Source organism: Drosophila persimilis, unplaced genomic scaffold (genome assembly GCF_003286085.1).
Source record: "Drosophila persimilis strain 14011-0111.01,24,50 unplaced genomic scaffold, DperRS2 tig00003933-arrow-pilon, whole genome shotgun sequence".
In the NCBI taxonomy this organism is placed as follows: Eukaryota; Metazoa; Arthropoda; class Insecta; order Diptera; family Drosophilidae; genus Drosophila; species Drosophila persimilis.
In genome coordinates this window covers 3,371,101-3,394,605 of record NW_020825706.1, presented here as the reverse complement: position 1 = coordinate 3,394,605, position 23,505 = coordinate 3,371,101, and the positions used below count along the sequence as shown (strand labels likewise).

Below are 23,505 nucleotides of genomic sequence, written 5' to 3'. Positions count from 1 at the left end.
AAATCGGAATACAAATATCACAAAATTAGCATCGAAGCAGAGCAAAAGTATTCATAATTATAGTAATAATAAAAATAAAGTAGATAGATTTTAATAATAAAACTCAAAATAAGATTACGTTTTTGTTTGGTGTTTTTTTTCTTCTGTTTTCTTTTTGTATTTTTATAAAAATTAATTTTGGAAATAGCCCGCGAAATGGGGATTTAAACTTGATAAATGATGCGACGACCTAAAGATTAAACTTGTAATTGAAGGTATGGATAATAGAAAAAAACTTAAGACTAAATATTTCATTCTCTGGTTATGGAGAGTTTTAACATCAGGAAAATAAAAGCATAAAAGGAAAATTAAAATTATATCACCACGCATATGTATATAGTATATATGTATATGTTTACAGTATAGTTCTTATAGTATTTATAAGTAAATTAATCAAAAATTCCCATCATCTGGAATCAATCAAAACTTGCATTAACAAAATTGCAAAAAGAAACTTAAAAACTGACAACCAAGGACCATTAAATATATTAATATTAAATTGAATATTGTGTGTAAGGGGGCCGAAACAATTTTGGATTAACGATAAGTGTTATGTATTCATAAGGTATTCATGTGTCTGTTTAAATAAAAGCTCTTTATCCACATTCAGAAAAACCTAAGACCTACAACAGTGAACCAAATTAGATAGATAGACAATGATTATAGCAAAATGTAAAACTTAAACAATTAAATCGCAGTTGTATATAAACCTATTCTCATATATGTTTAAGATTTATAGCGTTCTTTTATGTTAGAAACTGTTTATCCATCCCTAATCCTTCATCCCTTCCTCCCTTATTCGCTAGGCAGGTAAAACTGGTAGCGATTCACTTGCTCTCCATCCATCCATCCTTCCATTTCAGATTCCTGGACAATATTTTTCTCATCTTTCCTTAAACAAAAAAAACTTAATGGCTAAACAAAATTTCGTATTTTTAGTATTTTCTTTCTTTTTGTTTTTAGTTTTTTGTTTTGTTTTCTTTTGTGTGGTTGCCTCTTTCTTTTCGGTTTTTGTTTTGTTTTGTTTCGTTTCGTTAATGTTTCATTTTCAAAAGGAATTTTGTGTTTCTTTTGTTTTTGTTTTTTGGCTCTGGTTCTTCGGTTTTTAAAGGCTTTCATCTGCATGCCATACAAAAAAACATCCAAAGCCCAGGCTCTTTAAATCACAGTTATATATCGGTTATCAATATTATATCACTCCAGCAGAACATTATCAAAAAAAAAAAACATTAAAAACAACATCTATTGTATTTTTTTTGATGAGGGTTTTTTTGGGGGGAGAGGCCATCCTGAGTTCTGTTATCAGTTTTATCAGCGGGACATCTCTACAACGTAAAACTATTCTATTCTTGATGGGCGGTTCGTTAGCTTTTAATCTGTTGTTGTGGTTGTTGTTGTTGGGTTTTTTTTTGGTCTACGATGATTTACGCAGGTCCTCCAGGCCGCCATTGTGCAAGCCGCCGCGCATATTCTCCAGCACTTTGTTCACGAAATCCGTAGAGCCGCCCGCGATGCAAACACCAGCTAATAAAAATATATAAAATGATGAATTCTAAGAAAAATTAAAGGGGAATCGTCTAGTGCTTACTTTTGGCCGTTGTATAAATGCGTGCAATCTGCAGATCCACCTCCTCCGTGGACTCGCCCAGACTTTTGGTGCGATGCTTAAGGGCCAAGGCCTGCTTGAGCTCGGCAATGCCATTGATGAGGCGCTCTGAAAGCATAGGGTTTATGATTTATTAATAAAGTTATGGCAAAGGAATGTCCTATCACGTACTGTGTTCTATTTCAAGGCCATACAGCTTAATTTTGTTTGCCTCATGCTGGGCCTTCTTCTTCAGGCGACAGGCACGGGAGGCCAGCTTGTTCTTCTCCTTGCGCGACTTGGGACGCGAATTGAAGGGCAGCTCCGATACGGGTGTCATGTCGTTGATAGTGCGACTCAGTTTGTCCAGCTCCTTGCCAATGTTGTGCAGTTTTCGGGCGTTCGGTGTCAGGTCATTGCCATCGCCCTTGCGGGCCTTTCCGCTATGCTGAAAAGGGAAAGAAATATCAGTATCGGCTAAAGTTCTTTGGCTTTTAGGGTCCATACCTTGTACACTTTTATGCCTCGCACCGAGCAGGTGGGACTGAAGACGGGATCGGTGACCTCGTTGAGATGATGCGGATCCTCGAGCTTGGATTGGAAGACCAAACGCTTGCCCTTGGGTCCCTTGGCCTGTACATTGTACTGCCAGAAGAAGCGCTCTTTCCCCTTGCTGCTGGACAATTGGTTGGGCGTTGAGGTGCGTGTCTCGTCCTCATCGCCAGAGCCACCGCCGTTGTCGCTGCTAAAGTCGTCGTAGTTGTCGCTATTCTCACTCGAGTTGTCGTCCTCATCGTCCTGCGAGAAGTCAATGCCATCCGGCGACAGGACACTGCCCGTGCTCAGCGATGAGAAGCTCTCGGCCTCGGCCAGCGAGCCGGTAGAGAGTAAATGCTGACGCGGCTCTCGTCGCATCCAAATCTGCTCATTCCCCAGATGGGTGGGCGCCGACGAGCTCAGTCGGCTCAGCTGCGAGTTGCTGCTCTCCATGGAGCCTCCTTGAAAGCCAAACGACTTGCGTACACTGCTAGCCCCTCCGGCCGCCTGACTGCTGCTGCTGCTGCTGCTCGGACCGCTTCCATCCGGGGCAGTGCTGTTCCCGGAGGCGGCACTGCCAAAGCCACTGCTGCCGCCCGGACTCAGGGCGGCCGACTGGCTCAGCATCGATCTTTCCGGCGGCGAAGACATGGGAAAGCCCTTCTTGATGAGATCCTGCATGTTCCGCGACTTGACCATCTGGTACTGGGAGCGATTGGCGTGCGGCGGCGGCGGTGGCGTCAATGGGGAGTGCGACGCTTGGCTGCCGGGCGAGAAGCTGGCCGCCAGCTGCTGCTGCGGCTTCTGCGGTGTACTGTGGTAGATCTCGTAGGGACTAGTGGAGGCACTGCTGTTCGACTGTTGGGTCAGTGTGAGGAGCGTCTGCGATTGCGGGAGGCTGCCGACATGGAACTGGTGCTGCTGATGCTGCTGTTGCTGCTGCTGCTGAAGCAACTCCATGGGTGGTGCCACCAGCGAGTCCTGTCCCTGGGCCCCCTGCGGGGACAACATGAAATTGACACTTTGCGAGACTGTTGCCGGGGGCAGAAAGTCCTCTATGCTCCCAATGACATCCAGAAAGTCACCGCCATTCAGATCGGCCAGATCGGCGGCCTGTATTTCAGCCTTGTCGTTGGGGAAAATGTAATCATCGTCTAGACTAAATGGTTCGTGTTTGGTATGGATAATGGCACTGCTGATATCACTCCACATGGTATTCGAATTGGGCGTCATCTCGTACAGCAGCTCGTTCTGTCCGGCGACGCCGTCCTGCAGCTGCAGCACCTGTTCGCTGACCACGTTCAGGCTGAGCGTTTGGCTCATATCGGGTGCAAAGTAGCCCCCGGCCCCACTGCTGTTGCCGCCGTTGTACAGCGTGGAGTTCAATGGCGATGCAGCACTCAGGCTAACGTCCTGCAGCAATGTGGGCGACAGGGAGGCCGCATCGAGGGCATCCAAACCGAAATCGGAGAGTTCTCCCAAAGCCAAATGCGAGTGCTGCTGCTGCTGCTGTTGCTGCTGCAGCTGTTGCTGGAGTTGCTGCTGTTGTTGCTGCTGCTGCTGCTGCTGTTGCTGGTGTTGCTGGTGGTGGGTCGCCATGCTGGGCAATGTATGCAACGGACTGGGATGATGTCGCGGCGTCTGTAGATCCGGCTGCTGGTACGGATGATGATGGCTCTGGTTGTGATTGTTGCTACGTGGTATGGTTATGGCCGTTGTACTAAGCATTACATTACAGGTATTTGTGGTGCCCGTCGAGCATTGATTGTTGCTACTCCCATAGCCCGTATTGATGGTCAATGTGGGCAGGGCCGCAACGCCCACAACGCTCGATCCCAGGGAATACAGATCGTACTTCAACGTATTACTGCTGCTGTTGGAGCCAGTGTCAAAGAATTCCGATGACATGGGATACAGCTGATTCTCTGTCATCGTAATTGGCCCGAAAGGAATATCTGCTCCGAGTGCGGGGGCTTCTCCGGCTGTGCGCCGGCGCACTGCGACTGCGACTGCGCAGTTCACACTTTACGATGTCTAAAAAGAGAGAGAAAGAGAATGGTGGAGCTAATTAAACGCATACATTATCATCGGTTTTTTATTATGCCCAGCCAGACAGCCTTGGACCACCACATAGCACAGGCCACCGAGCGGGGAGCACTGGCACTGGCACTGACACTGGTTACTGGTCTACCAACTGGCATTTCCATTGGAAATGGAAATTGCTCCAACTCGTAAATTATTGAGACCCCAATTCTCAGTCTGCATTAGCCTTTATGCTAATTCTTATGCAGTTATTATCTGGAGCCGGAACCCCTGAATATTATTGATCACTCACGTGGTCACAATCTTTTGGTTCGAACAAGTGTTGGATTAGATTAAATTATGATTAGAAAAGAAGTAGAAACTCTATGATAAGTGCCAAGCAAGGTCAAAAGTAAGTAGTTCTACTCAAGAGCACGTCCTTGCTCAAAAAGACAGCCCAAGAAAATCGTGCAACAATGAAATGTCAAGTGTTAATCATCTTACTATTTATATTCGACTTGACAAGCGAATGATGCCAAAGAGATTGCCCGAGTTAATATTCATGTCATGTGCATAATTAAATACAATTTTAACAAGTTTCGACCTTTTCAAGCTGGAGTAAATAGTTTCCGTGGTAGCTTTAATACGACAGAAAACTTAAAAAGGTTAAAACTCGTTAAATTAGTATTTAATCATGCACATGACATGTATCTTTAGTTTTTTCCAGTAAATCTCTCTTAAATCTCTACAAGTACAATTCACCTTAAATGTACGTAGAAGAACTATATTTCATTGCCATAATGCCACTATTCCCTGTATTCCAATTCTTAATTTTCTCGCACTAATTCTGATAAATCCTAAATCCCAAATACTAGATGCACTTTTCCATCTTGATTCATGAATTCTTGATTAAATGAAAGCACAAATTATGGTATTTTTTTGGTAAACAAATTTATTTATATTTTTGTTTTGGAACCACCATCGGCTCTTGTGCGAGGCCTTTCACCTGATTTCAAAAACAGCCCACAATAAAATTGCTTACTAATTTTGCCAATAGTTTCCTCTCTCTCTCTCTCTCTCTTTATTGTTTCTTTTTGCGGCACTTATATAGTTGTTATGCTTTTTGTTCGTTTTTTTTTTTATTAACAAAACAAAATTGTTGATGATTTCTCAAAGGTTTTGTTTTCTCTATTTTGTTGTTCACAAAAAAAAAAAAATCTGCAAAGTGTTGGGGTAGGGGAATGGAAGAATGGAGATTATATAGCCGGGGCCTTTGACGTGGTTCCTTTTTTGTTTTGTTATTTAAAGCGATAACAAAACTAAAAAAAAACAAGAAACAAATTGTTGAGTAGGCTTTTGGATTTGCCAAAAAAAACAACAACACACAAAACGAATGTGCTGAATCTCTAGGGTTTCGAAACTATAGAAGATTTTGGAAATAAAAGATTGCTTCCGAAGACAAAGTTCCACATCGGAAGACTACATTGTTCTATATAATTAATCCCCATTGAATACTGGACAGTGTTCAAGTGTGGGTTGCCTCTGCAATAAACTCTCTATCTGGGATCCCTCCATTTTGCTTATCTTTCATCCATTACAGACGATAAGTCAACACATTCCGACTGATAGCGCCTCTCTCTCCCTACCTCCCTCTCTCTCTCGCTTCACGACCATACCATTCCATTCCGATTTGAACTTTGTAACGCTCCCTGCCCGCCCCTCGGCCAGACCAACTGAAGGTCACACGCTGCAAGGGTAAGGAGGGAGGCACACTCGTATCTATACACATGGGAAAATTCTACTTTAACTAAGTGATTGCCTCTGGTTTCTCTGGTTTTTTCTCATTTTTTTGTTCGCTTTACATTGTTGCTGCCTATTGGCTATTGCCTATTTCTATTTCCTTCTGAAATTGTTTAATATTCGTCAAAGGTAGTCGAACGCGCTGAAGGCCAAACAATACTCGTAAAAAAAGCCACACAAAAAACATAGGAACCAGAAACGTCTAAAGGGGTGCTTATATACGAAATTAAATGAGTCTCAAACATACATACATATGTACATACATATATAGAAATAGAAGAGGCAAGGGAATAAAAAAAAAGAATTTATTACAAAAAAAAACCTCAAAAAGAAGACAAGCAAACATTTCAATTTAAGGCGAGAGAAGTGGAAGAGAATATAATGTATAATACTATAAAAAAAAATTCCCAACACACAGACACAACACACTCTCTAAACGCGAAATGTTTGATAGAGAGAGAACTGCTTTTTGGGGGGGAAACGAACATCTGATAACCGAAAAGGCAGAGAGACCAAGTAAATATGAATAAATATTTAATATTATATGTATATCTACTACATCCACAGTGTCATAAAAGAACCCGCTCTAATCAGCTGGAATTGTACATTAAAAGAGCACAGCTATAGCAAACGCGCTGTGGAGGAACAGGGCAGCAGGAGGGAGATGAAAATAGTGATTCCTGCGATGAATTTCACTTTTCACTCGCAGTTTTCAACACAGAAAGGGGGTGCGCTTTTCTCAGAAGATAGTGTAATATGGCCTTGGGCATGACTGTGACCAGTGCACGTGGAGAGGAGCATTTGGTTGGAGCGGGGGTCAAAGTACAAATCTCCGGTCAGAGGCGTGACCAATTACCACTTTGGTAGGGCGTTTACTTAGGTAGAAAAGAGGCAAAGGCAAATGGGAAATAAATCAAAATCAGTTTTCAGCAATATTATAAACACATGTGCCGCTTCTCAAACAATTTCAACACACGATGAAATAATGAAATAACAATAATAGCAATTATAAAAGAAAGCAAAAAAAAGAGGAACAGAGGAATACAAATAAATTGTTAGCGTGGCTTGCTATCAACAATTTATGGAAAAGACAGAGAGAGGGCCTAACCAAAGAGCGAGAGCGAGATTGGGGGAGAGAGAACAAATGTTAACCGAAACTCAAGGTCAAAACTGTTTATTTTTTATATTTTGTTTTGAATGTATAATTTATCGCAGAGTTGCTTTTGTTTTCCACTCAGATACACGCACACACGCGCGCTCCCAAAAGCACACATGTACTCGTAAAGTTGTAAACAAAAACCAGACGCTTGTAAAAAGCTTTCGAGAGCGAGCAGCCCTGCTGTGGGCGCTTATCTCCCCCGCTCTCTCACACTTGCGTGCTCTCGCAGAGCAACATATGTTTTCCGTCTATTTGCTTTTGTCGCCATCTTCGTAGAATCTAGCTATATATAAAAATATATTTTTTTTATATATGAGTATATAGGAGAGTAAGCTTTTTTTTAGCTTTGCTTGACTGACGAGTTTTGTCTGTGGTTGTTACAACAACAAAAAAGCGTGTGGGGAAGCTTTTACATTTCGCCAGAATTTATACTAGATGTGGTCATGTGTGTGTGTGTGTGTGGGGATTTCATGCTTGGGTTTGTTGATTGCGGTACGGCACGGGCATATTTGCACGATTGTGAAACAACACACAATACTATGGAAGAAACACGAGGAAATGTGACCAGAAAGTAGAACCCTATGACTGTACTTTAAAGATCTGTGATCAGGATATACATATGTATACTTTACAGGTCTATGATCTTTTCATGGTGCTATGCCTTGCTTTGATCAGCTGTTTCTTACAGAGTTGCACTAAACCCTCCTGAATTGTATATTCTCCCTTTCCTTTGTATCAGTTAACTGTTTTGTTATTTTACGTCATGTTTCAATTATAAGTCTATGATCACATTTCTGTACTGGAACTCTATCGATAACTGCTTAACGCTGAATCACATTCTACAACTTTTGCCACCCCCTTGCTCTTGATAACAATATTATTATACAGCTCTGCGAAAAATTCAAAACAAAACAAAAAAGTTCACAAAAAAGTTCACAAAAAAATTAAAATAAAAAATAACCGTTGCCCAGAAGGCGGCAACTTCCGTTTCGCATTATCAATGGGTCAGTGGCAGTGGTCAATGCCTGATGATGGGGGATGGAATGGGATGGGGACCTACACATAGGTGGCACGCTCTATCATTACCATCTTCCCGCCTCTCTCTCTCTCACTCTCTCTTCCTCTCTCTGTACGATTTGTTTTGTTATTGTCAACATTCGTCATCGCCGTCACATGTTCCGACTGCATCCGTTCTGTCTCTCTTTCTCCGTCTGTTCTTTGTTCTTGTACATTTTGTGCAAGTCACCTTTATTCTTTGTGTCATGCTCTTTGCTCTAATTTTAGGCACACCCCCGCCCCCCTACACGCATCTTTTGCATGCACCTCCCCCACCCCTACCCACACACACACACGCACACATGTTTTTATGTTGAGGTAGCCCCAACAGAGCAGAGCAGAGCCAAGTGCAAGTTCCTTCGATTTATTTTTAGTGTGCAAAAAATAGACACAAAAAAATGTTACGGCCAGAGCAGGAGGTGTTGGGTGCGGGTGCACGTGTGGGGTATTTACTCGATTTGATTCCCCATAGTTTTCATTTACATTTTGGTATTTTTTTTTGTTATATATTTAAGAATGTTTTAGCATAGCTTGGGCAATTGATGATATAACACGCTCTGTAGCGTTCGCGTTCGGTTTTTGTTTTGCTTTTTGCCTTTGCTGTCTTATACTCGTACTTATTATACAAACAGCTGACGCAAATTGTAAATTTGCTGTTTTCGATGGAGGAAGGAAGACACGCAGAGAGAGAAACAGATCAGGGAAGTGTGGCATAGAAGCTTGTATACATATCGACTTTGAACTTTACAAAAAGACTTTAAATTTCATTTTTGATCTTTTTTTTTGGATTCTAAGAACAGCTGGATATTCCTATGATATCACATTGAAGCAGTATATTTAATAATTGTGTCATCACCCCTTTAAATCGGAAAATCGCGTATGAATCGTTTTTCATTTATTTTTTTCTGGTTGTCTATAAGGATTATTGTAAATATTTTCTTAGAAAGATGACAAACTTTTGGGGTCACAACTTGTTTAGTATTTTAAAAATTATAACAGATAAACCGCTAAGATTTGTATAGTAAAAATAGATAATTCGTGCCATTTCTCAAATAGTATAACACCTAGAAATCCAGTCAAACTTTTGAGAATGGCATAGAGAGATTCATTCCTAGGAAGCACCTCATAACAAAGAGGAAAGACTGTTCTTTCAAGAGTAGGAGAACTGCTAAGCCACTCTGGAAGAGATAAAATCCTCCACAGCATCATCACAACAGCGAAATGAAACCACAATCAATCGATAAAGTACAAGATGTTTGCTTCCCCACTGATTCGCTAATAGATAAATAATTAAAATCAATTTATATCGATTTAGCAACATATTTGTACAGCACACAAAGGGAAATTAGCACAAGTCGGCTGAAAAGTTAAGCAAATATATGGGTACATGTGTGTATGGGAGGATCTCACCCTCTCTTTCTGTATTTTCTGTCTAGAAATCGTGACTTTAAAGACGGGGCAGACAAATAGCAGTGCAATTGAAGAGGAGATCAGCAGCCCGTCGTCTGATGCTGATTCCCTCGGGGAGGCGTGGAAGAACACGTGAGCCGTCCAGACTGGCGATTCTCTCGCCCTGCTTATCGACCAGACCCTCTACAGAGGCGTCTGGCTCGTCAGCTGTCGTCGTCCCGCCCTCTTATCAGCCCACAGCCGCGTGCCGGACGAGCAGCGACAATGGGAATTGATAAGTAATACGCTCAATGGGTCAGAGGCACTTTGCAAATTCTGTTTCGTACCACAAAACATTTGAACTTATCTTATCGTTCGCTTCGAGATAAACCCAACCCAAAAAGATGGAAAACCTATGTTTATATTCGCAACAAAATGAAAAAAAATTTTCAGTTCCGCCCCCTCCGCTGACAACAATCTTTTATCGACAAAACGAGAATAGATTTTTTATTCCTTCCAGGTATTGACCCAGAAAAAAGGGCTTTGCCTACAAATCTGTATCTGTACATTGTATCTGTGTGTGTGTGTGTGTGTTTTTTTTTTTTTTTTTTTTTTTTTTTTATTGGGAAAACAATATTAACAATAGTGGGTGGTGGGGGGGGGGGGGGGGGGGATGGGTTGTTGGGAATGGGAATGTTGATGGTAGTTCCGCTCCCGCGGGACTGCCGCTAGGCATTACTTCGCGGTGCGGAGCTTGGTGTCTTCTATGTGTGTGTGTGTGTGTGTGTGTGTGTGTGTGTCCACAATTCCTGGGGGTAAACAAATAAAGTAAAGTCCCATGTGAGTCACAGAGGCAGAGGCAAAAGACAGGCGTACAGTAGCAAAAAAATTAACAAAATTTGTATGCTTATAAATAAAATATTTTTTTGTTGAAGAAATTTCAAAGAAAAGCAAACAAGTTTGCTTAATGGCCGCATCCGCAGAACAGAACAGAGCACAGCCTCTGAAAAAAAAACTTCGCCTCCCAGCAGCGCCGGCAACAAAGAAAGTTGAAGGCCATCAAAAGCAAATGACCGTATATAGAATATATAACAAAATAATATAAAATACACAAGAATACAGAAAATGTAATTTCGATTGAGTACAGCTGTTTTAAGGGCGATCCATTTGCCTAATGATGCAATAAACCCAGCTTGAAAGATCATCTCTGGAATCGGAAATAGTATAAATAGTATACTGATACGATCAGATATCCCGCTGTAGATTCTAGAACCTGTTATGATAAGGAACTACTGTTTGATATGATGGCAACAAAATCTATATGCATATACATATATGGATATTAATCTGCTTCTGATTGATAGAGAAGTTTCAAACGATTTGTCAATCAATTTATGCAGAGTTTCAGGATACATTTGAAGTACTATTTTGCTTTAAGATATGCAAACAATTTCTACACGATGTCTAAACAATTGGCAATTATTTTTCAATTTAATTTTATTCTATTGTCCATTCAATGATTCACTGAAAGAAACATAAGGGCACTCCATAGAGACCTTGTGAAACCTCTTGGGGTCTTTTGGGGTTCCTGTTCTGCACATTTCTGGACTCCACAATCAACATCCTAATCAGACGGATAATCTCTTCCCTGTCAGCACTGCCCTAATTTATATTTTTGTGTATTTGTTTCTGTGGCGAATTATGGGGCCTCAACCATTCTTATCGTGCGCTCAACTGTTGAGTCATTGAGCGCGTTACCCTACCCAAAATTTCAGCATCCAATGCTTTCCAGAGCTGAAAGTTTACCCTCTCCAACATTGTGGCGCCTAGGCAACAAAGGGGCTCTGTTGGGGTTCAATTCAAAACTGGCTGTGGAGGTAGGGGAGCCCAACATATGGGCAGGTTTTAGGCTGGTTTTTTTGGTATTCGCTTAGAGACACACGGTCAACACTAACAGTTTTCAGCCTTGAATTTTCGCACTGACACTGAACCCAAAAAAAGCAAAAACCAAATCGAGCCAACAAAATTCAAATTGAAATCAAACTTAATTTAATTTTTGTTGATTTTCTTTTGTTTCCTGTGTGTTTTTTGCTAAAAAAAAAAGTATAGATGGAGAACCTTCTCCAGCCTCAAAAGTACTTAAGGATTGAGAGATTTCATTTCTGGTAGCTTGATAGATCCCAAGAAAAAATATAAAAAGTATTTTTTTGTGCGCAAGCCTGAGCTCTGGCCTAATGGCCTCTTGAACGAGGCCTCTCTGTTCCCGATACATAAATAAAACTTGAGAGAATGTTTATAGTTTATAGTTTATAGTTTACAGGCGAGGCTTATGTGTTTTTGTTGTTGTTTTGATTTAGATCGGTTTCGGTTTTTGTTTGGTCTCGCCTTACAATGGGTGGGAAGGGGGGAAAGACTCTGGTTTTCGTTTTCTATTTCGAAGGAATGTTTTAATTGGTTCGGAGGGGATCGTAAATTACAAAATGTGTCAGCTTAGTGGGTGAGGGAGGCATCAAATTTGTAAGAAAGTCAAGACTTATCAGAGGGTTTAAGTTGTATAATTTTAATGGGGCACAACACCGAAGTATTCGAATTACACGAGTCTAAACTCAGCATTACAATGTTCCCAATGGATCTCTTAGCTCTGGCTTATTTTTCCCCCATTTCCTCTCGCTGCCCTGCCTCCGCTGCTGTCAGAAAACCAGATCTTTTTGATAGCCCATCATTTTTAATGTTTGGTTTAAATTTTTGTTAATTTCATTGTTGATTTCTTTTCTTTTTGTGAATTATTCGGGTCGTTCGTTTAATCTTTCAACATTTTTTTCCTATAAATACATATATACACACAATTTTCGTATTTACCAACCTTATATATTCCTCTTATTGGTTTTTGGCACCTCGTTGGTTTATAAACAAGACCGGAAAAAATATGTATTTGGTGTTGGTTTTGTTGTAAATATCGTTTATATTACTTCCTTGATGTTTTGTTAATTAATTGAAATTGTATTTCGGTTAAAGTGTTCACTCGCTTTTGTAATAATTAATTATTATGCATGGGCACACGTACATTAAGGAGGGGGAGGGCCTCGATTATACATATGTATGTAAATTTCATTGTTGCTTGTGTATTCTTCAGTTTTATTTGGTTTCTCTCTTTATAAAACTGGGTCACACATGTGGCAGAGATTAAGACTGAAATTTATTTATAATGAAGCACATTAGCACGACGCCAACTGCACATACTACTATAATCATAACACACAGAACTTAGACGCACACTTTTGTATGAATTTCTTGATAAGTAATTCTTATCATCGCGTCCGTCAGTCACTTGTATATATTTTCGTGAAATTTTTTGCTTTGTTTTCCGCGTTTCGATTTTTGGAAATTACTGGCAAAAATCTACAACAATTTTCATAATATTTTCGTTTGTTCTTGGCGTTTTGTTGTCAATTTTGCTGGGTACCGACTGACTCCACCAGCTGTGCGATCTGATGTGATTGAGGGGGAAGAAATACCGATTGATGATCGCGAGAGAGAGAGCGAGAGCTTTGCGCTCGCGTTCGTGTGTTGCTCGGCGACGTTCGGGCTGTTGTTTGGAGTAGGTAGTCGTGTGTGTGTGTGGGTTGGGATGTCGGGTTGCTTCTAAAAAGAATTCATATACATATGTACTCGCAGGCACACACATGTATTTATGTACGTTTTTGTGGACAAATTCCAAAGCATGCATCAAGTTTGGCAGCGTTTATGTTTGTTGGTTTATTTATTTATGCAAATTAGTGGGTTTTTATATCGACTTTTGCCTCGGGAAAACTAGTTCGAACTTTTGTGTTTAAATAAATGCTGCCCACAGATTGAGCGCGCGTTTTTTTAATTGCTTGCTAATTGAATTATGGACCAGCAAACTATTTACATTTATTAATTTTTGTTTGCTTTACTTTATACAATTTTAATTGTTTTCGTTCTTCACACTCTTTCTTCCGTGTGTGTGTGGAATAACAGCACGCGTTGAACAATATAAACTGTTCTTTTTGTACACTGTTGCTTTTTGGTTCCCTATTATTTTTTTTTTGTGTGGTTCTGCGCTCGCCTCGTCAAACGTTCTGTTCTTGACCGATTGATAAAAAATACACAAAGCTTCGCGACAAAAACCAAAAGCTTGCCGCTTTGCTTTTGTTTTGATTGTGTCCACACAGCGAGCAAGCAAGAGAGGGAGAGAGAGTGTAGCTTTGAATGCGCATGACACACACACACACACATATAGGCAGCGTTGTCTGTTGCTTCTTTCACTTCCACTTTTCCATTCGACTGGCTATATGTATGCCGGTTGAAGCAAGAGCGGGAGCATGGGCGGGGGCGGCTGCGGTGTCGGTCGCGAGTTAGAACCACAAAATAAAGCTCCGAGTACAGTCAGTATTTTTGTTGTTGCTTTCGGTTTTTATTATTCTTCTGTGCATTTGATTCTTGAGCAAAGCTCTCTCTCGCTCGCTCTTTTGACGTCACTTTTGTTGTTTACTTCGGTTTTATTTCCTTTTCTTGCTCATTGTCCACGGTATTCGTAGGGTAAAGGGTCTAAGGTATTGTGGGAAGTGTATGTAACAGCCATCCCATAAATCACCAAAAAGATCTAATAGTTCGCACTAAACGATACTTTGCAGGTATTCCTGCCGCACTTCCTGTAGTATCTTCATTTTTCCATAAACAAAATGGATACAGGATTCCATTTCTACCTGTAAGGTAACCCCACTGTCGACTATCCCCCATTCTAAAGTGTTTTCTTTGTTATTTCTCTGTTTTTTCTAGTGGCTGTTTTTGTTTTATGCAAATTTTTGTTATGAAATTGTCTGGTGCTTTGATTCTGATTCTTTTTTTTTCGCAAATGTAAAAATAAAACTTGTTTACAGCATCGGAATGAATACAACAATAAATGTATCTGTATCTACAAATACAAAATGTACACAGTATTTATATGTAGTTAAGAAAAGTGCAAGATAGAACCGATTCTATAGAAAAAGCAAACGTTTTTAACCCCTGACGATGCACTTTTTTCCCTCTCTCTCTGAATTCCTTATTTTATTAGTTTGTTTATAAACAACAAATGCTCAACAATCAACAGCAACAGCAACAACAATATCAATTCTTTTTATCGGTTTTATTTCTCGCATTTTGTATTTGTATATTTGGCTTTTTGTTGCTTCTTTTTCCTCTTTATTAAGCGATTGGTTCTAGTTGCGTTTTTTTTTTAGGGAGGAGGTCGGTCTCGGTCTCGGCTGATGCAATCTGTCATTTTTAGAGTGTAATTCAACACTGCAAAGAGCTTGGCTTGCAATACAGTAAATAAATAAAGACCCTTTGGGGTTGGGTTTATTTTGGTGCCTTTTTAAAACCATCTAAAGATTTTAATTATTTCTTATGAAAAGTACAATACATTTTCTATACAAAGATACATAAAAGTAAATTTTCAATAATTCATTAATAAAAGTTTTTCTGGTTTATTTTTGTATCTGTCTGACATAAAAATGCAACCCTTACTGCTAAGCTACTCTGTGTGACAGCCTGGAGCCCGCTAAATGTATGGGCGTTACTCATCTTTCTATTCATATTGTCTTTCGAGTGAGAGAAGGCGCGAGGCAGGCAACCGATCGTAATCAGGTGCGATAATTCCTAACGATAGTCCACTATAATCGAAGCAAGTTTACTTCAAAAATGTATAAACTTTAATCCGTGATCGAAATTCCCCAAAATAAAGTCGGTTTTCCATAAAATTAAGTTCTTTCCATAAATATTAAAGAGGAACAACGGATGGCATGTGGGAGTAGGGAATAATCCCATTCTAATCGAGGGGAAAATAACCAACTGACGCACGGAATGTATTTTTTTATGTTATTTTCGCCCCCTTCCCCCCTGCAGTCACGGAAAATCACGACAATATCCTTGAATGCGAAATTGCGACATAAGCAATACGCACACACAGCCAAGAGCCAGTAGCACTAGTAGAGGCCACGTCCACGGCCTTTTCAGGGATACATAGGGAGCACCAAGGATAACAGTCAAATCCCACGCTCAATCTACTCAAAAACAGACACGACACCCAACCCACAGCACAACATGCATACATATATGTATATGTATATGTATCTATGTATAAGTATGTATGCGGCGAAATGTGTTAAATGATTGTCAAGGACGTGGGTGGCTTGGTTATTTACAAAATATTCTCGATATGCCTGACAGCTACAGCGTGGGAGTGTACACTGAAGGAAAACTCAAACGATAAAAGATCTACAACATCCCACCATATTTTCCAGTGTAAAATACTTATATGTACATGGAACATCCATGAGGGCCTGAAAAGCCAGTTCGGGTTTCGTAGGGCTTGGCCCTAAACCGCGCTCTCTGCTCTCTCTTATCGACGCACTTTCACTTTCTCTTTTTGGGTGAAAGGAAGTTCAAGGCAGTGCAAAGCTTTCAAAGACCTTGAATAACGGCTGTTGTGGGCGTTGTCCTCCAGGCCCTTTACAATTTATGCTGAGGCGCGGACTTTTCATTCCGTTTGTTTTTTACCTAATTTGATGGCGTGACAAAGCATAAATATCTATTAATTAATTAATTTGGGGGCCAGCAGGCCTCAAAGCTCCCACCGCTGGGGAAAAGCTCTTCTGGCAAGCCTTTCCCTAAGACTCTTCGGGGAATGGGGGATTTTTGATTCGCATATTGTTTTTGTTATGAATGTGGAGAAGCATAACAAAATGCCAATCATAGCAGACTCTCAAGGACACTCGACTGGTCGAGGGGCGGTCAGGGTGAGGCAGAGAAAGCTACACAGACAGAGAGAGGGAGAGAGAAAGTAGAGACAGAGGTGGTAGGTGGTAGGTGGTAGGTAGGTGCCATCGTTTGCTTATGGATACATCCTTCTTAGCCTCAATTCTGCGTCGTAATTTTCCATCATTCCCTCTCCCTCCCTCGCTCTCTATATAGCAACCCCTATGGGGAGGTGTGCGGTGTGCGTGGGGGGCAGCCGGCGAATGTGTACACAAAGCTCGTTAGTCTATATACTGATGCCGCAGCAGTCCTTTCAAGACTCTCTCTCGCGCTCCCTCTCTCTCTCTCTCTGCCTCTTTATAGACGTTGTTGTGACGCGTATCGATTTGTTTATGTTTATCATAAGGAAATTGGCACAAGAGGCCCCCTCAGACGTACCAAAGCGGGGGAACGGGTGGGTTCTGGCTCTTAGCAATAGAAATTTTAACACTCTCATTCTCTTTTTGCTTGTAGCTTGTATTTTCTTTTGTTTTCGGTGGAAAATAGGAAAGCCTCCCCCTTGATAATTCTTAGAATTTCGCTTTTATCAGGTAATACAAGGCCGGGTATCTGGGGTAAAGGGATTGTAGGGGTTTTTCCCAGTATTTTGCTTTGAAATTGGAACTATGGGAATATTAATAAGTCTCTTAATAAACTGTAAGTTACAACAAAAATTTTTAAACTTAATTTTAAAAACTTTTCTGTTAAGTAAATTCTTTTTTGAGAGAACAATTTAAGAAATCTCTAAAAAAAAAATTTTAATTACAAAAATGGTTTAAAACTTAATTTTAACAACATTTCTGTGTGAGGAAATATATTTTTATACTTTAAAAAATCTCTAAATAAACTTTAAATAAAAATTGTTTAAAAATGCAATGTAAAAAAATCTTCTTAAGAACTTTAGACTTTATCCTCTGCTAGATGTACGCGTTAAGAAGCGGTTCAACGTGCCGCGCGTCTTGCCACAGCGCCCCTAGGTTGGATTGCTTCGGTTTTCGTGTCGCTCGTCCTTATAGAAATATTATCAACATTGGTGGAGCATTTTTCCAGAATTTTTTTAAAAACTACACTCATAAAACATTTTAAACAGTAACAACATTTGAATTTTCAGCCAAAAACCGTAGGCCATATGTTGGTTTTGTTTCCATAAAATATATATCTCAACATATCGTCTTGTAAAAAATATGAGTATAGAGAGAACATAAGAAACCTTAAATAGGCAATACATATGTACAATATTTTGCTCAAGATTCTCCAATAAAAACCAGTCAAAACATTTATGTCGAGGCACACGTGGCTCTACATTAAGATACCCGCTTATCAGTTCCTATATATCGACATTTATTTCAATAAATCTAGGAGTAAGCGCTAAATATGCTAAAACAAGTTGTTATTAAACTCTCACTGGGATAGACCCAGTTTATACGTCACCTTCTAACTGTTACCTACATTTATACGGCTATAATATACCCCTTCCCTTTACTCTAAGAGTACCGATGAGCTATTTCCCTGAACACTTAAAATCAGGGAATGCTCACATGCACTTTGCATGTGATTCAAAAAACAAAAACAACAACAAAAAAACATTTAACAATATTTTCTTGATTTTCTTATTTCGCTTTTCCCCCTCGCCGCACTTTTTGCTGATTTGCGAAAACGCCGTTCACGACGTTCATTGGCCCCAACAAAGTACAACGAAAATCTGATAAAATAAAGCAGCCAAAACCCACAATATTTTCAGCAACTAAGCATTTATTATTATACACAGTATATCGGACCATACCATAGAGCTGCAGAGGCATTGACTTTGTTTCCCACCCAAAAAAATGAGAGAAAAAAAGACCAACTCAAGTCAAGTTCAGGGCCAATGCATGGGGCTACTACTTATTTATTTATGGGCTTTTTGTTTCGGTTGGTGGTTTTTTTTGGTTTGCAGTGAAGCATGGTTAGGCATTATCATTATCTAATAACGCACGTCATCGCGAAGCAGAAATTGGACAAAGCTCAAGCTCTAAATATAATCAATTGATGAAATTAAATGTCTGTGCAGAAAGCGATGCAAAAAAAGATTTATATAGGGGATTTCCGTATTTGTGGGTGTCTTTAATACCCGGTAATCGAGGGGTATACAGAGGTGACAGTGGATGTGTATAACACCCAGAATTCTTGATCAGCATCAATAGATGAATCGTTATAGCCAAGTATGTTCTAGTTCTAACCTAGTTCTTAGAGTCTCTTAGAGCTAGAGCAACCAAATTTTTTGTGTAAGCTCCTGTGATATCACACTGAATCAAGTTTGCTTCAAAATGTCGCCTCGATCAGATCATTATTATAGGCAGAAGGTACAAATGACACTGCAGTGGCTACGCAAAGCTTTCCACGCTCTAACTCATTCTCTCTCTCTTTCACACACACTCTTCATCGTGCAGTGTGTGACACCTGGAGAAGGGGAGCCAGCAAGAGCGAGGGAGTATCGGAATCACAACGTCAAAGGGAAAACGGAAATGGGGTCTAAAGATGTAACTTAGTCTTAAATTTGTTATAAACAAAAATCAATTTTCTGTTCTAATCAACCTAATACAATTATAAGGAATATGTACATCTGTCTATTTTTATAAAAAATGTTTGCTCTTCGTCGTCCGATAGTTTACTCACGATCAAAGCGAGTGCGCAGGGATTTTTTATATATTTTTTTTAAATTTCTATTAATTTATACCGGAGTAATTTCCCTTTATTCATCTATTATCTTTAATATTTTCTACCAATTATTGTTACCCGCTGGACCCCTGGCATAAGCGCAAGCCTGACTGAAGTGCGCTACCGCATGACGCGTGACACGTATAGCCCTACCGGTGGTGTAAGGTTAAAAGTTGTCTTATGATTGAGGAAAACTTATAAGCAAACTGAACTAAAATGTCATAATATAAGTAAATTAAAATCAATAATTTTAATATATCCCAAATTCCCTTACACATATGCACCACACATACTCGTACCACAAGTATTTTTGTACCCCCCCCCCCCCCCCCCCCCCCCCCCCCACAATAATCAAAAACTTACCTCCTCAAAAAAAATGCCTTTTTGTAATTCTTTCCGAAATTTGTAAATTATTCAATGCCAGACCTGTAAATGGAATAAGAAATTGAAATACAGAAAAAATTGAATTTTAAAGCCAAATGGAACTTGGAATTCAACGGTGGAAAAGTACAAAGTGCGAAAATGAGTTTGCAAAAACCCATAAATGATTTGGGGGGCGAAACAGAAATTTAGTTTTCTCTTTAGTATAGAAGAACTTTGTGTGGGTTGCTTCATTGATTGCAGAACGCCAGAAGATATATACATATATGTACATATAGTTTATATATAGAGCCAATCCTATATGTTTGACAATGCGGAAGTTGTTGAAATTATAACAAAATCCAAAGCGAAACAAAGAGAACTGTATATATGTACGACACGACAGCGCGATAAAAATTGCAGCACTCTCTCTTGTCTGTGTGTGCAACGGCAGACGGTCTATGGATCGTTTATACATATACACAGAAGATATATATGTATATATGCATAGCGCCTGGTATCTACTTTGTGTAATTAATGGCTAGCACTTGCAGCTACTGACAAGGTTATAGGCGGCCGACACACGGAAGACAACAGCAACAGCGACAGCGACAGGGATTTACTCCTTTCAACTTACCGAAAAACAAAAAATAAGGACAGGCAGTCTTTTTGATACGAAATGCGATTAACGTGAACAAGCGACGCGTAAGACAGAGACTTTTGATTAAATACAATGCTTGAATAACTCTATCTTAAGGATTAGGCAACAGAACAACAGAAGAAACAACACGGAACACGAGGGGACCCTAACAAACCGGACTACGCGACGCGAACAAGAAGGACGAAACGCGAACCGACGACGACGACGACGACAACGACGAAGACACAACCGACCTTTCTGAATTGCAGTCGATAACTGTGTCAGCGTCTAGCGGCGGAATGCTTAGAGAGTCTCGGAGTCCCGAGTCTCGATTCAGGCAGGAGATGTGCTCTCAGGTTGCTCGGTGGCGGCGTTTTGGCACAACACAACCTTCTACTAACCCAACTACTTCCACCACCAAAACACACAAGGATGAAACTAGGCACACAAGAAGAATCGCTGTACCGACTAGAGGGATACCCCTCAGTATAAAAATATATAGAATTGAGCAACAGTTCCCATAATAATAAAGGAAATGTGAATTCATGTGAATGCTTCTATTTGAGCAGTAGCGTCATTATGGTCGACTCGAGACGAGACAAAAGAGAATCCATGAGAATAGTGATACAAACAACATACATAGCGTGTGCATACATAAGATGTATTTTGTTGGATTTATTTGATCAACAAAACGCCTCCCCATATTATACGACGACTTTTGGTAGATCTCTATAAATATTACCGATATACAACCTGCACCGATCTAGCACAGATATTTTTAAAGATTTTAAAGAAAGATTTTAGGTTCAAAATATACAACAAAAATTAGCTTTTACTAAATTTTATAGTCACTAGTCTATGGATCATTTACAATATTACGACTACCAGTTCTTTGCGGAAACTCTCTCATTATAGCGCCTACCCTTTATGCTCCACGACTACAGGGTATTACCATGCCAGTCGATGCGGGAGAGCCGGCGCACAAGAGAAATATCCTGCCAAAAACAGTATCCTCGAAGATAACCACCGGCCAGGGGGTGGAGGGGAACCCTCGAAAACTAACCCCGAAGGCATCGAAGAATATTCATTCAATCGTCAAAAACCTCTCCTCTCTTCTTTTTTTCCTCGATTTAACTTTTTGTTTGGCCATCAAACGACGCGGGGTGGAAAAGCGCTGGCGGGCGCAGGAATTCATGAATGGAGAGGAGTAAGCGGGTTTTCCCATTGAATAATGCTAGTTGATGCCAAGGAAAAACGTGGACATGCAACCCAAAAAAAGTAAGGAAGGAAGGACAAAAAAAAGTACAGTACAGACTTGCGAAATTTTTATGAGTTCTGTGGGTGGATAAAACGTGGAGAGAAGTGAATGGGTGGTTGGGCAAGCCATTAAATATAAGTAGAGAATGTGAAATAAGATTCTCTTAAGCTCAAAAAAGAGTTGGAAAATTGTTAAGAGCTGAAAGATAGAACATTTTTGAACTTGAAACTCAAATCAATAAAAGATAATGTCCTCTAAAGGACTTCTTGAACAGCTCTACGAGTATTTAAACCAACATTTGTAATCCCTCCAAATGGTAATCTAGAACTTCTTGAAACTCTTTGCACTATCCTAAAGTCTAGGGTATGATTTTAGGATCCCATCTTATCTTTTTGTACAAGAAATGGAACAAGCTAGTACTCTTCTATGCAAGCCCTACAAATCCCCCTTCAGTAACCCCTTTTAAGACCAAAGTATACCTCCAATAATCCTGATGCTTCTCCCCTTTTTAGTTCCAGTCGATTATCATAATCCCAAGTACAGTTGACACTCTTTAAGGAGTCACTTCAATTAAATTTTCTTCGGCTTTCCCCCTTCTTCCATGCATTTTTCACGCTCTTTAACGCTCAATTACTGTATAGATTCGATTGAGAATGTTTACCGAGACTGAAATTTAAATTTCAATGGAAAGGCCAGGCGACAAGCAGCGTTGCAGACGATTAAAAAACCGTTTATAAATCATCGGTTGTCAGTGGCAGTTCCGAGGAAATGGAACCCCATGGAATCTGCATATGGGATGGCAGAAAATTACATACTTAACTGTGGGTTGCCGCATGCAGTTTTTCTTTTCTTACAATCAACCCTCCGTTTTCCTTTCAGCGTTTGTTTACGCAGGGAAATTCATTTCAATTATTATTAAAATTTTATATTTACATTTCCATCGAGCGGTAGATGGAAAAAAGGGGGCAAGAAAAGCGCGGAGAGCACCTAAGCTACAAACAAAGAAAGGAAATCGGGAACTGTTTTTATAGCCGTAACGTGATAAATTGGAAAAACATAAAAGTAACATAAAAAATATAAAACTAAGGCTAACGCTAAGGGTAGCTTCCATATCATTGTCCCCTGTTTGCTCCCTAGTTATTGTTATTGTCCTGATTCCTCCTCAGTAGATCTCCTGCTCCTCGAGTTGTGTTCGCCTCGACTGCCTTTTGATCCATATGTGCTTTTGTTCTGAACAAACTGGAAATTGAATTTTGTGGCAGTCCCACAGGATGCTTTTCATGCTTATCTGGGGCAAGCGGCCTGTCTCCAGTCCTTGTCCATTGTCTCTTGTCTTACAAAGTTCTGTAAGCAGTAGAACAATCCGAATGGGAACAATGGTTGGCCCGTGATTTATGCCTCAAAGCTACGTTAGAAGATAGAATTTCATTCAAGATTCAAGGCTATCGATCCAGGACTTGCTCCATCTAATATCAAGCTAGTTTTAGGTCAGTTCTTAATGGAATTCTGCTGTATTTTATAGGGAAAGTGGTTTGAGTTTTAGATATTACCATTAAATATATTTCTAGCGATCCCTAACTAAGATCTTCTGCCCGACAATTTATTTGTAGCTTATATAATACTTATTTTAAAGTTCTTTACAAATCGAAAACCCTGTCTAAGATTTTTCCTAGCTGATAAACTATTATTTGGGATAAATTAAGAATCTTAAGATTCTTTAAAAAAAAATGATCTTACAACAGAAACTATAGCCAGTAGAGCCAGGGCTCTCACCAAAACTGTATCTTATGTTTTATTTGTTGTATGTTGTATACATTAAAAATCTTAAACAAAAACCCTATCAAACCATAGAAAACTTAACAAAAAATCACTTTTTAAATAGATGCCTTTTGAACCTGGCTTCATTATAACCCTTATTTTAGTGATCATGAGTGATCCTCGCTTTGATCTCAGCTTTCTTCAACTTGAACCCCATCTTAAACTCTCATTTATAACCAACCAATTTTCTCATATAATATGTATGATAATTCTGCATCATCTCGCCACCATTTGAACCCCCCTGGAAATGTCTTGAAAAAAGTACCAATTATCCCAGAGACAAATGAGCCAAGAAAACTGAATTTTTTTACATGAAAACTTTTCGTATATTTTGATGAATTAACCTT

At 39.8% G+C, this 23,505-nt stretch overlaps 1 protein-coding gene across 2 annotated transcripts; it reads right to left on the bottom strand.

Moving 5' to 3' along the window:
• Window positions 1-1,075: 1,075 nt before the first annotated feature.
• Window positions 1,076-19,508, bottom strand: LOC6594258 (protein CREBRF homolog). Of its 2 annotated transcripts, none has more exons than XM_026994512.1 (5): window positions 19,446-19,508; window positions 2,132-4,195; window positions 1,817-2,072; window positions 1,628-1,753; window positions 1,076-1,563 (listed from the first exon to the last, which is right to left on the bottom strand). In XM_026994512.1, the coding sequence occupies exons 2-5, from the start codon at window positions 4,091-4,093 to the stop codon at window positions 1,454-1,456; spliced, it is 2,454 nt and encodes an 817-aa protein (XP_026850313.1). In that variant the 5' UTR covers window positions 4,094-4,195; window positions 19,446-19,508; the 3' UTR covers window positions 1,076-1,453. The 2 variants fall into 2 exon arrangements, with proteins under 2 accessions (XP_026850313.1, XP_002019981.1); XM_002019945.2 differs by lacking the exon at window positions 19,446-19,508 and adding an exon at window positions 12,451-13,264.
• Between the last annotated feature and the right edge of the window lie 3,997 nt (window positions 19,509-23,505).

Excerpts from the sequence above, each read along its gene's own strand:
- LOC6594258 (XM_026994512.1), bottom strand. The coding sequence starts at position 4,093 with ATGACAGAGAATCAGCTGTATCCCATGTCATCGGAATTCTTTGACACT. Across the intron at positions 2,073-2,131 it reads GAGGCATAAAAGTGTACAAG|CATAGCGGAAAGGCCCGCAA; the intron begins GTATGGACCCTA and ends TTCCCTTTTCAG. Across the intron at positions 1,564-1,627 it reads CATTTATACAACGGCCAAAA|CTGGTGTTTGCATCGCGGGC; the intron begins GTAAGCACTAGA and ends TATTTTTATTAG.